Source organism: Manacus candei, unplaced genomic scaffold (assembly GCF_025592945.1).
Source record: "Manacus candei isolate 608988 ecotype Guabito, Panama unplaced genomic scaffold, ASM2559294v1 h1tg000064l, whole genome shotgun sequence".
Lineage (NCBI taxonomy): Eukaryota > Metazoa > Chordata > Aves > Passeriformes > Pipridae > Manacus > Manacus candei.
Genome location: NW_026138112.1, coordinates 1,102,824 through 1,119,491, shown reverse-complemented (window position 1 = coordinate 1,119,491; position 16,668 = coordinate 1,102,824). Strand labels below are relative to the sequence as shown.

Sequence of the window (16,668 nt, the reverse complement as noted above, 5' to 3'; positions counted from 1 at the left end):
AGTTACTCATTAACGTTACTATATACAAATAAGATACACAAGAGATAAAGCCATTTGCAAGTCAGAGTTACACCTGCGGTACACGGATTTCTTGCAAGGGCATGGCGGAGGGGGAGGTCAGCGTTAGGCCCGTGGAAAGAGGGGGGATGTGTTTAAATCAATCACGCTGCACCCTCAAACCTTAAAAAGAATAATCCGTGAGCTCGGTTTTTGCGGCGCCCCGGGGCTGCCTGTGCCCGCCTGGCCTATGGAGCGGCTACCGGGCTCCTGGGCCGGCAGGAAAGCGAGACGAGGAGGGAGGGGATGTGTCTGAGTGTGTGTTGCTTTCCTCTGAACATCAACAGCAAATTTAATCGCCGACTAGGAAATTTTTCCCCTCCACACACAAGGCCACAACAGTCCTCCCCTTCTAAGAGCGATCAGGGGACCAGCGGCTGTGGCGAGGGAAAAAATAAAGGTTCCCCCCGTCATTCCTGAAGCCAAAGAGATGAGAGCGAAGGGGCTGCGGGGGTCTGGCGTGGAAAGGTGTGTCCGCGCTGCCGCTGAGGCCGGAGCTCAGAGCAGAGGAGAGAGCTGAGCGCGGCAGCAGCGATGGTTGTGCCGCCCGGAGGGGCTGGCACAGCTCTGCTCCCCCCGGGGCCGGATTCCCCCTCCCGGAGAGGCTCCAGCTCCCACCCGCGAGGAGGATCCGCGTGTGGAAACCGGCCTGTGGGTCTGCAGCCTTCGGGGCTGGCTGCTGCAGCCGCTGCCTCCTTCTTCGGGTGGACTTTTCTTTTTTTTTTTCCTTCATTTCTTTTGCCAGACCTGACGCCACCTCTATCCCTAAAAGCCCCCTCCTCGCCCGGGCCAGCTGAGGGGAGCATCGGCTCAAGTGACATTTCCCGCAGCCATCACCTTGGGCCATCCCAGGGTGGGGGAAGAGGGAGAGAAAAAAATCCTGCTCAGCCCAAACCTTTCCCCCGCTGCAAGCACCGCGGATTTAAAATACACCCCGACCCCCAAGTTGAAATGGGAAGGGTCCCGTTCCCCCACCAAGGGGGACCCGAACCTGTGATGGTCGCGGGGGGATTTTTTTTAATTAAAAAATCGGGGGGAAAAAAAGCTTTATCGCCACTTTCTCCTCCCTTTATCTTGCCGGCGCAGGAGTCGGGGGCCGCGGGCCGAGGAGCAGGCAGAGCATAAAACAGGATACGGGCTGGAAGTACATCCTTATAATATTTATTACTGGCGGAGGATGAATCACTTTCCAATATACGGGCCACTAACTGTTGAAGGGATGGGGGAAAAAAAAATCTCATTAACAAGAAATATATATGTTCTGCTAAATGATGTGCTCATGGACTGGCAAAGGTACAGGCAGGGGCTGCCAGTTCTCCTTAGTTCTCCTCTCAGTGACCTCCTAGGCCACTGGTCCAGCCCGAAGCCTGGATGTCTGTCCCTGTTTCAGCCATTTTCTAGCTTAATCTCAATATATCAGGAGCCCAAGGGCGAGAAGAGGCGATTCCAACAGAGGGGGGGAGGGAATAAATTAAAAAAAATAATGTATTTTCAAGTGATAACTAATGGAAAAGCGAAATCCTCTGCTCGGACAGGAGAGAAAAGAGCCCAGCAACACCATCAACTCCTGAGCACTCTACCTGGAAACTCTGAAGGAGGGCTCTGCATTAAAATTTAACTGATCTATTCTCTAATTCTTCACTTTTGCGTTATTAATTTATGACAGATAAAAGCATAGCTGAGCCTTTCTCATTAACTTTTCAAACGCCACTTAATATTGTTCCATTAAAAGAGGTGACTTTAAGTAGCCTCTGGATCGACTTTAAAAGCGAGAGGGATAAAGACGGAAAAGGTACATTAAACAGTTTGCTTAAAACTCCTCCTTCCCCCCCCACCCCCCCCAACAATTCAAACGACACCATCCCGACTGGTTCGTACTAGCTCCTTCCAGGAGAAATATCTTAATATTGGGAAGGGGAAAGGGGGGGTGGAGGAGAACGGCAGAAGAGGGATATATATCTTTCAACCCCTCCGTCCTCCCAGGCACTTTGGGGAGGGTTTGGGGTGAAGGCATTTCACAGAGTACGCCCAAGACATTTCAATAAAAATTTATTGAAACTTCAGTGACTTTTAAAAGGGGGAGGAAAAAAAAATTACAGAAAAAAAAAATAGCAAGAAACTTCTCAACATTTATATAACACAAAATATACCTTCATTTTTTTTTTTCCTTTGAACCAGCTCCGAGCACCTGACTTTCAACCCAAGAAAATATGCACTCACTCAAACAAAGACAACAATAAGCACAGTAGTAAAACTCCATCGCGGGGTTGTTTTGACATACCGAGGAAAGAGGGAAAAATAATAACAAAGTAAAGAAAATCCTAGAATCTTCACCTTTTTTTTTTCTCTCAAGCCACTGGAGAAGCCTGTTGTCGCGTTTTAATATTTATTATTATTTTGCTGTTGACATTTTATACGGCAAGTCGTGCTTTGAACACCGAAGAAACTGAGGATTAAAAGCTACCATGGCACGTTGCTTTTTCTTTTTCTCTCTTTTAATTCTTTTAAGGTCTTTGATTAATTTGGTTTCTTTCCGCTTGGCTTTTTTTTTTTTTTGCATTCGGCTCCTTTACAAAAAGGACGAGGTCAGGTTTTTCTGGGCTGAGCTCCGCTTTAAAAAAGTGAGCCCTCAGAAATGGGGGAATTTCTCCTCTGGGTCGGGGGGTGTATGTTTAAAGGAATTACAAACTTGAAATGAAAACGACTAAAAATTAAAACAGAAGGGAAAAAAAAAAAAGAAGACGGCTGCAGTCATATTTACAGAGATATGTACAATGTCAATAAATTAAAGTTTAATTTCGAGTATTCATATTCCACGTATTTACAGGAGTTATCAAATAATTACATAAATACTTTGTTTTAATAATAGTGTCCGCTCTTTTCTTCTTCTCAGTATGTTTAAACCTTGTTATTGCATATACAATTAAAGAGGGAAAGCTGTGATAAACCTACAGTCAAGCTACAGAGGTTTTTAGATAAAATAAATTCACTTTTTTTTTTTCTTTCCAACTACACTTCTTATTTTTGTCGCTACAGGGAGGATGTTTAAGGTAGAGGGACGAAAGTCTTATTTTTGTTTTTTATTATTAATAATTTTTTTCCCTGGGATTTGAAACGAGCATTGAAAATAAACAACAAAACCCCACCGGAATAAAAAAATACCCACCCCCCCCCCAAAAAAAAAAAAAAAAGCAGACTACTATGGAACATGCAAAAAAAAAAATAAAAAGCCACCGACTGGCTCTCAGACATCACAATAATATTTTAAAAACACACAGCTTCCCTTAATATCGACTAAGGGGGTTGTCGTTAACAACCCGCCCAAGAAACAACTGTTGAAGAACCAATATGCGAGTTACTTACACACTTCTCTTTCGGAAAGAAAAAAAAATCACTTCTCTTACTTAATTTTTATTCGTAAGTCTGTTTGATTTTTTTTAATATTTTTTCTTTTAGGTTTTTTTTTCTTTCCTTTTTTTTTTTTTTCTCCTGGGTGTTTTGGTGTTTCTTTTTACACTGTTTAAAAAAAAAAAGAAAGGAGGATGCCACAAACCCCACCGGTGCCTCGGCCCGGCCAGGCTGCTCCGACCCAGCACTCCCAGCTCGGCTCTGCTCCCCCATCCCCGACCCCTCTTCCCGTTGCTCCACCAGATACCTTTTTGTTGATAAACCGCGGGATTTTATATTAAAAAAAAAAAAAAAAAAAAAAAAGAGAGAGAAAAAAAATAAGGAGAGGGTAAAAGAAAACACTCGCGGGGTGGAGGATGTGGTTTCTTTCAAACAAAGTGCACTGCGAGACTGATTTGAAATGAGCTCCCGGAGGCGCGGGGGGTTACGGGGAGCCGCTGCGGGATCTGTCCTGCTTGGGGTCGAGCCCACTGACGAGGCGCTGGATGTTTTGCAGTTCGCTGGTGGCCGCCTCCTTGTCCGCGCCCAGTTTAGGGGAGAGGGAGACGGAGCCGGAGGAGAGGGTGGAGGAGCGGCTGGTGAGGTCCGAGGCGGAGTCCAGGGGCACGGAGCCGGGGCTGGCGCTCAGCCCCCCCGCCTTGCCCTCGCCGGAGCCGGCGGCCAGGCCGGGCAGGGCGGTGGTGAGGAGGCTGCTGCCGTCGGAGAGGGGCACGGGCAGCGGGTAGGGGCTGTAGCGGAGCCGCGGCCGCACGGCGCTCAGGAAGGGGTGCCGGTGCACCGAGCTGGAGGCGGCGCTGGAGGCGGCGGCCGCCGCCGCCATGTAGGTGTAGGGGTAGGGGAAGAGGCTTCCGAAGGGAGACATGGCCAGGCCCTGCGGGAGGGGAGGAGAGAAAAGGGGAAGAAAGGGTTACCGGCCTGCACCCCCACGCCAGCACCCTCCCACGTCAGCGGGGAGCTGACAGCGGCCAAGCTGCTGCTGCCCACGGGAGGGGATGGAGACCCGTCCTCCCGGTGCCGAGGCCAAAACCACGAGGACCCGACGGGGCAGACCCTGCCCGTGCTCTGCCCTGCGCGGCGCCCACCCCGCCGGCCCCCCTCTCGCTGCGGGGGTCGTGGCATGTGTCTTCCTCACTGCGAGACTCTCTTTCTCTGGGGCGAGTGCCCTGTACCCGCAGGTGTAGCCCCCCCGTCCCGCAGGGCAGCCCCGGGCTCATCCCACCCCCCCCGACGGCAGCTCCGCAGGCTCCAACGAGCCCCACACCGCGGAGCTGCGCCCCCGGCGGGGGCAGGGGATGCAGAGGCCTGGTACAGTGTCACAGGGAGCACAGGAGTGGGACGACCGCGGGGAGGGTGGGAGAGCTCCGGGAGATCGACCTGGGCCGGCCCCCACCCCCTCCCGACTTTCCCTCCTCCGACTTTCCCCCAAACGCTGTGACTGCCCCTGCAGAGAGAGGCAGGGGAGGCACCTGGCCACAGCGGGGAAGTTAAAGGAGGTGCCCGCTGTCCCTCTATTCCCCCGGGGTTGAAACCCTCCTGCTCCGGGGGGGGGGGGTGGCGGGGGGAGGCTGCGGTACCTGCGAAGCCAGGACGTGCTGCTGCAGATGGAAAGGCAAAGCAGCCGCCGATGCTCCCGAGAGTCCCTGGGCCGCCGCCGTGGCCATGACCGTGTTGTCCAGTCCCGAGACCCCGGCGGATGCCCCGGAGACGGTGGCGAGGAGGGGCCCCATCCCCGCGGCCATGCCGGAGAAAGCCCCCCCCATGGCGAACTGCCCGGGGTGCAGCAGCAGCGGGTGCCCGTTCCCCAGCGGGTTGAAGAACTGCTGGCCGGCCAGGGCAGGGGGGAAGCCGAGGTTCTGCAAGTGTCCCTGGCTCAGGTGGGCCGTGCTGTCGGTCTGGACCGTCAGGGGGGGCGAAGGGCTCCTTCCCCAGCAGCCTGTTCTCATCTACTTTGGGGCCATCCCTGAGGGGGCTTTTCAGTTCCTCGCCGCTCAGGCTTCCCCCCCGGGTGCTGGAAGAGATCGCAGCCGGGCTGTGCCTGGAGTCCGGAGGGGCTTTCTCAGTCCTCTCCCGGCTCCTACTCCCCGCCGAGTCCCCGGGGAAGAAGTGGCTTTTGGAGGGGCTGCCCCCCTTCTCCCGGGGGTCGTCCCCCGCGGTGGCAGCGGAGCTGGCCGGCGCTGGGGTGCCGGCGGTGGTCGTGCTGATTTTGCCCGACTCGTTGCCTTCTAGCAAGGGATCGTCTTTGCTGTCTGCATCGCTGTCTCCCTCGCTGGGGCAGAGATCTGCAAGACAAAGGGGGCCCGGGGCTGGGATCCGGCACTGCACATCCCGAAATCCCCATCGGGCTGCCACAGGGGGCAGAGAGACGCTTCCTGGCTGGCCAGAGGTTTGTATGGAAATACTATTTTTTTTTTATTATTATTACATAAATAAATACAGCCCCCGGCTCCCACCGCCCGCCCCGAACAAGCCAGCCCGAGTTTTACACAACGCAGCAAAATTGGCTGCGAAACAAAGCGACGGCCCGGAGGAGAGACCCTCCAGTCGGGCGGGCCCGGGGCCAGCGGCTCCGCTCCCCGGGGCTGCCCGGAGCCCCCAGAGACCCCCCAGGGACCCCCCCACCGGCCACAGCAAAGGCAGCAGAGCGGTGGGACAGCGGCGGCTGGGCTGAAGGGCCTTGGGGATGTGCCTCCTACGAAGTTTTACAAAGTCTTCATCCCTTTCAATGGGCAAACTTTGGAAACGCAGAGACCGACCTCCCACTCGCCTTCATCACCCCTCGGACCCCCCTTCTCCTCCTCCCCAAAGTCATGCACGGCTCCAATGGATTCCTCTGCACTTCATCTCCTAATTTCAGCGCCCCAGGTGCGAAGCTCTGGTTTGTTTTTTGGGTCCCCTCCCAGCTCTCCCCCCCTCAGCTCGGCAGCCCTTTAAAAAAACGAGTAGAGCAACTACAAAAAAGAGGTTGTTTCCTCCTCCCCCTGCACCCTCCTCCCTGCCCCTGGATGGATTAATACATGTGAGAGAGCTGCAGACAGCTCCCAACCCTGCACGGAGAGAAACCCAGGGTGACTTTTCTATAACAAAGTTCGGGACTGTATCCAGGGGAAAGATCCTTCCTCTAATAACAGATTCAGAGAGGAATATTAATGGAGTGACTCCAGTTTTGAACTTTTGCCCCGTGGTCTGTCTTTGCTCCCTTGACTCGGAGCCGGCTCCTTTCTGAACCGAGGAGGGGAGGGATGAATGTGCAGCAAGGGGAGAGGGAGGCTGGGGGGGAGAGGGAGAAGGAGAGGAAGAGTGAGGAAGACAGAGAGGGAATCAGGGAAGAAGAGGAGGGAGGGGGAAAAAGGAAGAGAATGAAAGCAAGGAGGAGAGTGAGGGAAAGAAAGAAGAGAAGAAGCAACAAACTAAAGAGAGAAGAGAGAAGGAAGAGAGAGAAGAGTGCAAGGAGAGAAAAAATATGAAAAAAGAAGAGGAAGGAAGGCAAGGGGGAAGGAAGGAAGACAGGCCCGTGCCAGAGGGCAGTGGTAGCAGCTGGGATGTGTCACCCCACAGAGCAGGCTCTCCTGGGTGGGGTCCAGGGGCCACAGCTCTCACCTTTGAGGCTGGAGGTGCCAACGGCAGGCACGGCAGGACAGGAGGACTGGGCAAAGCACTTGAAGGCCGTCTGCTCGTTGGACGACTCGTCCGAGGTGGGGTTCTCCTTCTTCTGCCTCTCGTCGTACACCCGCATGGACTGCAGGGTCAGCTGCTTCCTGCGGGCACACCAACCCGCTGGCAGAGCGCACCCGGCACCCCCTCCTTCCCCAGCCCCCTCCTGAGCTCAAATTTTGGGATGAGTGGGACAGGGGAACCCGCTGGCAGAGCGCACCCGGCACCCCCTCCTTCCCCAGCCCCCTCCTGAGCTCAAATTTTGGGATGAGTGGGACAGGGGAACCCGCTGGCAGAGCGCACCCGGCACCCCCCTCCTTCCCCAGCCCCTTCCTGAGCTCAAATTTTGGGATGAGTGGGACAGGGGAATCAAGGGCCACGGTCCCCTCGAGGAGGAGAGCGTGTTTCTGGCAGGCAGGGCTTGGCTGCTAACGAGAGGAGATTTCTTGGAAGCGGAGAGCAGCTCCTCGGCCGAGGGCAGATATTAAAGACAAGGGGCGGAGGGGAGAGGGAAGCATTCCCTGGAGATTAGCTTTTATAACCGAGGATGTTCCAGAGATATGAGCCATCCTAATGGTTGCTAAGATTGCTAGGAAGTGGTTATTTTGTTAGGCACTTTGTGTAATCTTTTCACCAACAATTAACCCGGAGTAAAAACCTATTTATATTTAGAAAGAAATTAGAAATCATTTCCGTCCTGTGGCTCCAGCGTTGGCTTTATTTTCACACTGACGGACAAGAGGAGCTGGCGTGTGCATGTTTGTGTGTGTGTGCTGGGCAGGGAGAAAGGCCCCTTGTTTTACATCACATCCCCCCCTTCTTTTTTTTCTTTTTTTTTTCTTTTTTTTTTTGTTTAAAAAAAAAGAGGAACAGACAGATTTGTTCATTATCTAAACCCCAGTGCAAATGGCTAAAATATCCTGTCTGCTGTAACAAAACAAAACAGACATATCCCTCATCAAAGGGGGAAAAAAATCGTCCCTTTCTCTATCTTCTCCTTGTATTTTCTTCTTATGTTAAAAATAAAAATCTTCACTGCCATTATAACGAGTTCTGTCCATCTGCCTGGGACACAAACTGTGTCCTGCTGCTTTGGGAAAAAATAAAGAATCTTCTATCATTATTACTTCCATATTCACGAGATATCTCTGTCAAAGCAGTTTATTTATATGTTTCCCCTCCACATTTTAGTCTTTTCGATACAACCCCCAGAAAAATGCCAGGGGAGATTCAACCAGCGCTCAGCCCTCACTTCTCCCTCTTCTCCAATCCCAGATACAAACTACACTGGAACGTTCCCTCTCAGATTTTTAAGGGAAACTTCCTTCTCCTGTGATATTTGCTTAATGTGCTGCATTCCCTTTGGCCAGTCATCCCCCTGCAACGTGAAAAATAACTGTGGAAAGCAGGAAAGAATTCCCATGCAATCCGTTCGGGGTTATTAACGCCAAGATCCTTATGGATTTTGGCGGGGGGAAGTGTGGTTTGGAGGCAAGTCGAGGTGATTTTGACCTCTGCTCGTGTTCTGAGCTTTACACATGAAAACCAAACGAGGTGCCTGTATGTAATCGAGCCAGACTTACCTTTTTTCCCTCCTTCCATTCCCGGTGTCCCGAAAACCTTTGGCAAAGGGGTTGTTGTCAATTTTTAATTGGGTGATCTAGAGCGCGGAGAGAAAAAAAAATAGGCGGGGGGGGGGGTAGAATAAGGGGATTTTCGCATTAAAAAACAACAGCAAAACCCCCCTCTTCCCAGTTCCCCCAGCGCTGGTAGGATCCTGTCAGGAGCAGGACAGGGGCAGGGGGCAAAGGTCCCCGTTTTTGAGGGGAATCTCTGTGTTTTCCCGGGTCGTTTGGAGGCAGCTCACCCCCAGTCCCCCGCCGGGCTGGCCACTGACCCGGGCCGTGGTGGCAATGAAAGAGCCCCGTGTTGCTGCCACCACGTCGGAATTAATTGAACCGTGCAATGCGATCCATGCAAGTTATGCCTGTGCTTAAAACTCTTTAAATGCCATAATTAAACCGCAAAGGAATCATACCCACCCCCTCGCTATAATAAAATACTTTATATAATCGCATTATGCTCTCTGTGTGTGTGTGTGTGTGTGTGTTGGGGCGTCGGGGGTGCCAGGAGCCAGTTCCTATTTTTTGGGGGGGCGGGTGGGAGTTTTTTGGTTTGAGTTTCCTCGGGATTCACGTTATGGCAGGGCATGGCTGCTTGGAGCGATGGGGGTGCGGGGCATCCCGTGAGTCCCTCCGCGCATACGATGAGCGGAGGCGGATTCAGAGCCTGGCCGGGGGCTGCTCTCACTGTAACGGGATGCGGGGGATGCGGGCGATGGGAACGGGGATGCCGCCTCCCCGTCGCTCCCATTCCCGGTCTTGGACCGGGCTGGAAGCGCGGCAACCTCCAATTTAGGAGCAGAGGAGGACCACGAAAAGGAAACTCCGCCCGCGTCCGAGTGCGGGCAGGACCAGCCCCGGCTCCCGAGTCGCCCCCCCCCCGCCCCGCCGCACACACGGGATGAGGAAAGAGCAGGAAAACCCACTGCAGGAAAACCCACTGCTAAAAACCAGCGGGACTTTTAATCCAGGTGCTCCCGGCCGTGCCTTCTGCTCCCCCCCGCGCCGAGCCCAGGGCTCCCCGCCGCTCCCGCACGCCGCTTGCCAGCCGATTTCATGGCAATCAGACAAATATGCTCCTTTCTGTCCTTCAACCAAGCCGGCCCCAGCTGATAGACCGGGGCGAGCAGCCCCGCTGATAAGTCCCAAAGCAAAGTCTACTCTCTGTACACTCATTTTCTTTCAGCTTCCTTGCAAGCGCCGGGCCGCAGAAAGAGAGGGAAACAGCCCGAGCTCCGAGGGGGAAGTGGCTTTTTTGGAAACCGAGGGCAGAAGGGTGCAGATCCCCCCCTCTTCAGCCCTTAATTTTTAGTGGTGAAGGATGCGAGGGGCAGAAAGAGAGACACGAGGAGGCTGCAGCGAGCGGGCGCTGCGCATCCAGACCTTCCACACTTATCGCACGCGAACTCCAACTTATAATTTATAGACAAAAAAAAACCCCACCAACCAAAAACCAAAAATCAAAGCCTCTTTTCTGGTTCCTTCGCTTCCTTCCACTTGACTTAATTATCGTAAATTCGCCATTTGCCACTCTCCCGAATATACCACCTTGGTCGCAAGCGACAATAAACCAGAAGAAATGGAAAGGCAGCGTCTGCAGCGCTGCAAAACTTTCTCACCCGGGCTCTTTCAGACCTTCCAGCTAAATTCAAGCGAGATACCCCTCTCTGATCAGAGCATATTTCTGCACCACAAAAAATAATAAAACACTGCAGGATGCAAAAAAAAAAATATCATAGTAATAATAGGAACCAGACGTGTGCTCCAGCCTTATTGCCAATTGCTGTTAAAGGAGCTAAAACAGCACAAAGGCCAGGAAGAATTACAAAATCTCAGCCCCGCTGCTCTCCCCCCTCTGTCTTTCGACACACGGAGTCGAGTCTTTCTTATTTTTTTTTTCCTGATGCGTCTTAGATTAAATCCACACTGAGAGCAGCGATCCCCACCCCGTCCCTTTCCCCATAGTGGGGAGCGATACCGGGAAAAGAAAATGGTAAAACCCCCCCAAAGCATTCTTCCCCCCACCCCACCCCCAGTCCTCGCTTTTAATTGCCTTCCCCGAGGTCGGTATTAGGAGAGTGCCCGACCCCCTCCCCCGGCGCCTTCCCGAAGTTGGATCTAGGAGGTTTTGGGGGGAGAGAGAGAAGAACGGGATGGGCTTCGTGATTTTCAAGGGAACAGCGCGGAGCAAAAGTTCTCTTAAAAGCCAAAACACGTAAAACAAATCCTCTCTTAATCTCCTTACCTTATCATTCTGGTATGCGGTCACTGCGATGAATTCAGTCTCCGGGAAAACGTAGGTCCTGAACGTGCTGTAGGGAAGCTTGAGGATATCGTTGGCTCGGACGATGTGGAACCGGGGCTGGTACTTGTGCATGGAGTTTAAAATGGTCTATGGGGGGGCAGCGGCCGCAGCAGAGAGGGCAGGAGGGGGGGAAAGAAAACGGTCAGCAGGAGCAGCACCCCCGCCTCGCACTTCCCCCAGCCATCGGCACTTTCTCCTCCTAATTTGCCTTCCCTCTCCTTCCTCCCCTCACTCCTCCTCCCCGCCGAGCACACTCCAAACACACGCACACGCCTTGCAGCATCCAACTAAAAGTACTGACAGCTCCAGCTCGCCGGAGTTAGGCTCTCGCTGGACCTTTTCGGAGGGAAGGAGGGAAGGGGGGGAATCCCATCGGAGCTGTTGGGGAGAAGCTGTTGGGCTCCGGCCGCAATGTCTTTTGATTTCAAAGTGTAAAAAAAAAAAAAGAATAATAAAACTAAAATCAACTAAAGAAGCGGCGGCAGCTACAATAGCAACACCAACCACGAGAGCCTCGGCTCGGTCTAATTGCGTGCCCCAATTCACTTAAGGCCTTCTGCGAAAGGCAAAAATGTATCGTCTAATCAAATCACAGGCAGCAAATGCAATCTTCGGCACATTAGAAATCCCCCGGCCGCGGCCACCACCAGCAAGCCCCGGCTCCGAGGCGGAGGCTTTCCCAGGAACAGAAAGAAATGGCAAGGATCGTTCAGAGCACTTATCAGCAGGTTTGTTTGATTTCACTCTTAGGGTAAGTTTTTATCTCTGCACACCCGGTAAATGTAAAGGAGTGGATAGACATGAATGGGCAACTTGACCTCTGCTTTTGGTCCCTGTTTATTTTCACTCCTGCTTGCTTTACATTATCCAGATTAATACAGATTTAAAGGTTTGCGTACTTAGGCCTTTAAGCCCTTTATACACATATGCATATCGTTTTCCTACGCTTAAAAAGTGTGATCGACTTTATTAAAAATATAGAGAGATATATAAAATCACCGCAGCCCCGAGAAATATCGAGTTGCTCTACGCTGGAAATATACCTCTAAAGTTAACGCTGAGTGGCACGGAGAGGTTACAGAGTAAACTCCAGCGTTTAATCCTGACCTCAGCAGGGGGAAAAATCAAGGGCTATCCTAAACCGGAGAGATGCCCGTCCCCGTGTGCGCGGAGGGGTGTTTATTCCCCGTTTTCCCCGCATTTCGGGAGCCCGCGGGAGCTGCCAGCGGGGCTGCGGGTACAGCCCGGCCGAGCAGTCGCCGTGCTCCGGGTGGACCCCCCCGCGCTGGGACCCCCCTGCTCCGGCCGGGTTGGAGAGGGAGGGAATGTGGGGAGGGGGGTGGCAAAGGAAGGTGTAAAAGGCACTCACAAATCCGTGCTTGTCAGAGATGTTGTTAGTGAGCTTCAGCTTGTGAAAGGTGACGACTTTGGACATCCATTGTTCGCCGGTGGCCGGGCTGTCCGGGTGGATGTACATTCTCTTTGGCATTTCAGGGTCAGCTTTGCCGGCTACCATCCACCGGGAATTATGGAATTTGTACCTACAATCATCAGCCGCCACAATATCCATCAATAAAATGTACTTGGCCTTTTTATCCAGTCCAGTGCATCTCACTTTAAATGGAGGAAACATTCTCCTATGGGCAGAGAGAGGGAAAGGGGGGGGAGGAGAAAGAAAAGAAACGATGAAAATAAAATTAATTACAGCGTTTAAATAAGCTTCTGAATTTCGGTAGTGTGTCTACCGAACAATCGCTTCAGCTCTCAAAAGTAGAAAAGTAAGCGTGTGTCCACCAAAAAGGCTTCCCCCCCCCCCATCCCCAGCCGAAAGGCTTCTCAAACGCTTAAAACTTTCAGGAGAAAATGGTCCCTGGATGGGAGAGGTACTCGTTCCCTAGAAATCAGCAGGCGCCTACCTCTGCCATTCCTAAACAGCAAAGGCCCATTTTGGGCTCTCTGATGTCTCATTAGTTTCCTTTTCGCCTGCTAAACAAAGAAATGGGAACAGATCGCACCCCGGTAAAATAAATATTCTGCATTATTATAACCCAGTCACACGACGAAGAGCAGGGAGGGGAGTTTTTCACTTTGCAGAGGAGAAAAAGAGCCCCAGCGAGGGCAGGGTGGCTGCCGGGGCTCTCTCCCCGTGCTCCAGCCTCCCGGAGATCCCCCCGTGTGCCGAGGGCTCCCTGCAAACCCCGCTCCCCTCCACTCCCAAGCCCGGCTCCAAACTGCAACAGGATACCACAAATTTGCTGTTTATTATATCGAGCGGTTGGCATTCAGCAAATCTCAACTTAAAAGGAAACACATGACTTTGCAACACGTAAGAGCCCTTAATACCGGCCGAGGCTTTCACGCAAAAACTTCTGACCACAATTAACAGAGAAAACTTCGGGAAAGCAGTAAAATGGGCGAGGGGAATTTTTTTCCCCCTCCTTGCTGCTTTTAGGGCTTGTATTTTTTTTCCCCTGAGCCTGCAGCCTGCAACTGGTGCTCTGCAAGTAGGTGAAGCTCCTGCTAAGGCAGCTGAAGGCCATCTAAGAAGACTTTTCAGGAGTGGCTTCCTCGAGTAATTCTCCTGGCAAATCACACGCGGAGACTTGGGGAGGTTTCTCAGAGAGCCCCTTAGGAAAACACCCGGGCGCGAAGGGGGTTTTCACCCTATGTGTCATCACAGCAATAGGCAGAGTTGTAAAAGAGCCCAGATGTCAATGAGTAGCGAATATAGAGAGGGATTTCAGACGGGTAAACCTATAAAAAGCAGAAATGCCGAGCGTGGACGCGCCGTGTGTATTCATTCATTCCCACGTGAAGGTTATATAAATACAGGGACAGGCAGCGCGGAGCTGCAAACCCTTCCCTGCCACTCCAGCAGCGGCTGCAGGACCGCTGGGGAGTTCTGTCAGCTTTTTGTGCATTTCTAGATATAATCAGTCACCACAAACGCCGCCTAAATCCGTGCACTGAGAGAGGCACAAGCTGATATATCGAGCCTGTCTGCCCTCCTGCAGCTCCCGCCCCACCAGCAGCCACACGCCGCTCCAAAGGATTTTTCCTTTATTCCCCTTTCTCCTTCTTACGGAAGAAAAACTGCGTGCAGCGAGGCTGAAACCAGGCCAGCCCCTTTTCCAACCCCAAATTATTTTCTTCCTGCTCCCAGTCTTCTCCAGAAAGTATTAAGCTACTGAACCATGAAGGGACCCCCTCTCGCCCCCTGCACACGCTGAGCAGGGCCGGTTCGTGGCTGGGCTTTTCCCTGCAGCCTGGTGCCCCACATGGGCTCGGATCTTCAGCTGCCTAACACTTTCCATAGTTCCAGGTGAAAGGAGATTTACGGAGAAAGGCGCCGGAGAGAAAGCCTTGCTCTGGAGCAGCCTGGTGGGGTGCAGAGGCTGAGGGGTTGGGGGAGAGGGGGAGGAAAGAAAGGCACGAACCCCCCGACCCAGACCTACCTTCCCGATTTGGTAATCACCATCTCCGTGCCTCTTTTATGGAACTGCTCCCAAAGCTCTTTAGCTTCCAGATGCACTTTCGGATCGTCTTCCACCTCTTCTTCTGGCTCCAGAGTTTTTAAAGGCCTCAGATGGGCTGCTGCCTGGTGACCCAGGGAAGAAAAGGGGATACCAGTCTCTGCAGCCCCCACTAACTGATCCATGATGGGTTTAGCCAGAGCCCCGGGAAGGGAAAGGGCGGCTGCCCCATTGGGAGGCAAAGCCAGAGCCGGGAAGAAGGGAGGCTGATGTCCCAGCACAGCGCTCATGGCAAAGTCCGGTGCCCGGTGCGGTAAAAAAGGATGATAAGCCATGCTTGTCCCAGGGATTACTGGATCTCTCATCGGTAAATTCATCCACTCCACTCCTCGGTCTTCCTACTGCTGGAGTAGTCCCGGAGTGGTTTCTAACAGCACATCACGAAGAAGAAAAATTAAGATAATAACAACAACAGCAATAAAGCACCAAAAATAATAATAATAAAAAAATAAAAATAGGGTGGGGTAAAGAAGCTCTAGACAGCACAGTACATGGGGGACAGGCAGAACTTCTACAGCCTACAACTTTCCGAGCCGGGGCACATCCCCAGCCCTCGAGACAGCGGATTAACAGGATTGTTCATTATTAGTCTTGCTTTTTTTCGTGTTCGGTCTCTGAGGTTTTGTTTCGCTTTTTAGTTGATCGGGTTTTTTTCCTGAGTGGAAGTCCTTGCGCTGGAAAAGGAACGCCGAAGAAGGGAGGAAAAAAAAAAAATCCACCGGGTTCGCTGTCTGCTCCTGTTGCCGCAGAAGGGCTGGACAAGCCGAGATCCTTTTTTTCCTTCTTCTTTTTTTCTCTTTAGTCCCAATCCGCTTTCTCTCCTTCCGTGGCGGAGGGTGACGGCTCGAAGCTGGGTTTTCTTTTTGGGTGGCTGGCTCTGCCCCCCCTCCCCCCCACCCCTCCACCTTTCCTCCGTACGGTCAGGCTGCAGAGCAGAGGCTGGGAAAGGAGGGAAAGCAGAAAGAAGCAAACAAACCCACCCCCCCTCGCCGGCCGAGAAAGGCTCCTGAGCAACCTTCAGCAGCAAAAACTTGTAGGGAAATCTCGTTTCCGCCTCGCCTTTCCCCCTCTCCAAGCAGGAGCTGGTCAGGGTGCCCTGATTCCCATCAGGATCTCTTCTTTCTTTCACCCTCCTCCTTTTTTTTTTTTTTTAAAATTTCCCCCCCTCTCTTTCTCTTTCGTTCTGCCTTAAAAAAAATAAAATAAAATAATCTGGCAGAATTATACTGTTGTCGCCGCAAAAGAGAAAGGGAGAAAGACAGAGGGAAAGAGAAAGGAAAAGAAAAAGGGGGGAGGGAGAAAGAGAGAAAAAGAGAAAGAGAGAGAGAGAGAGGGAGAAGGAGCCTCTCGGCTCTGAGAATTCCCTGTGAGTCTGTGCTCTGCGTGCACCCGATCGTAGGGATGTGTTGTGGGTTACAGGGGAGCTGGAGCCGCCTTGATTGGCTCTTTGACGCTTTCGGACCAATTGTGAGGCTCCATAGGCGGGGTTCTGACAGCTCGGGTGGAGGGGGACAGCGCCGAGTTATAAAAAGAAGGTGTCGGAAACTGTAACGCTGCAGCAAAGCATCACTAGTACTCCGGGCCGTGTGAATATGTCAACATGATCAGAGGGGAGGGAGCAGGGAGGGAGGAGGGAAGGGGCCGGCAGCGCCCGCCTCTAGGGGGGTACTGGGGGCCGCCTCGCCCCCCGGCCCCGGCCTCCCGGGCAGTGCCCGCCCGCTCTCCCCCGGTAGGAGCTTCCAAAGCGCCGGGACCGGGGGGGGCTCCACGCTTGGCGCCGGGGTCCGAACCTGCGAGCCCCTCCCTCCCCAAACGCCGCTGGTATCGTAACGGGGGGCACCCCGGCTGTCCCCCCCGCCGGCCCGGACCCACCTCGGGAGGCCGCGGGCCCCGCCGCCCCGCACGCCCATCCCCGCAGCCGCCGGGTTGGTGTCACCCTCCCTGCCGCTCCCCCGCTCCGTGTTCCACCCCCCCCTTCTCCTCCGCTCCACCGCGAAAGTCGCTTTCTTTAAACGACCCCTCCGCGCCGGCAGCCGGCCGCTTTCCTTCCCCCCGCAAATCTGGGGGTGACCCCCGGGAGGTGGAGGGGCGG

General features: G+C 53.2%; 1 protein-coding gene across 1 annotated transcript; it reads right to left on the bottom strand.

Annotated features, from left to right (window-relative positions):
* Window positions 1-2,089: 2,089 nt before the first annotated feature.
* TBX3 (T-box transcription factor 3) lies at window positions 2,090-16,393 on the bottom strand. Its single transcript, XM_051805296.1, is given in 9 exon segments — window positions 2,090-4,336; window positions 5,040-5,372; window positions 5,374-5,744; window positions 7,063-7,220; window positions 8,700-8,776; window positions 10,984-11,130; window positions 12,413-12,680; window positions 14,499-14,943; window positions 15,557-16,393. Coding segments are annotated over 8 exon segments (2,196 nt in total). The 5' UTR covers window positions 14,894-14,943; window positions 15,557-16,393; the 3' UTR covers window positions 2,090-3,889.
* Window positions 16,394-16,668: the final 275 nt, after the last annotated feature.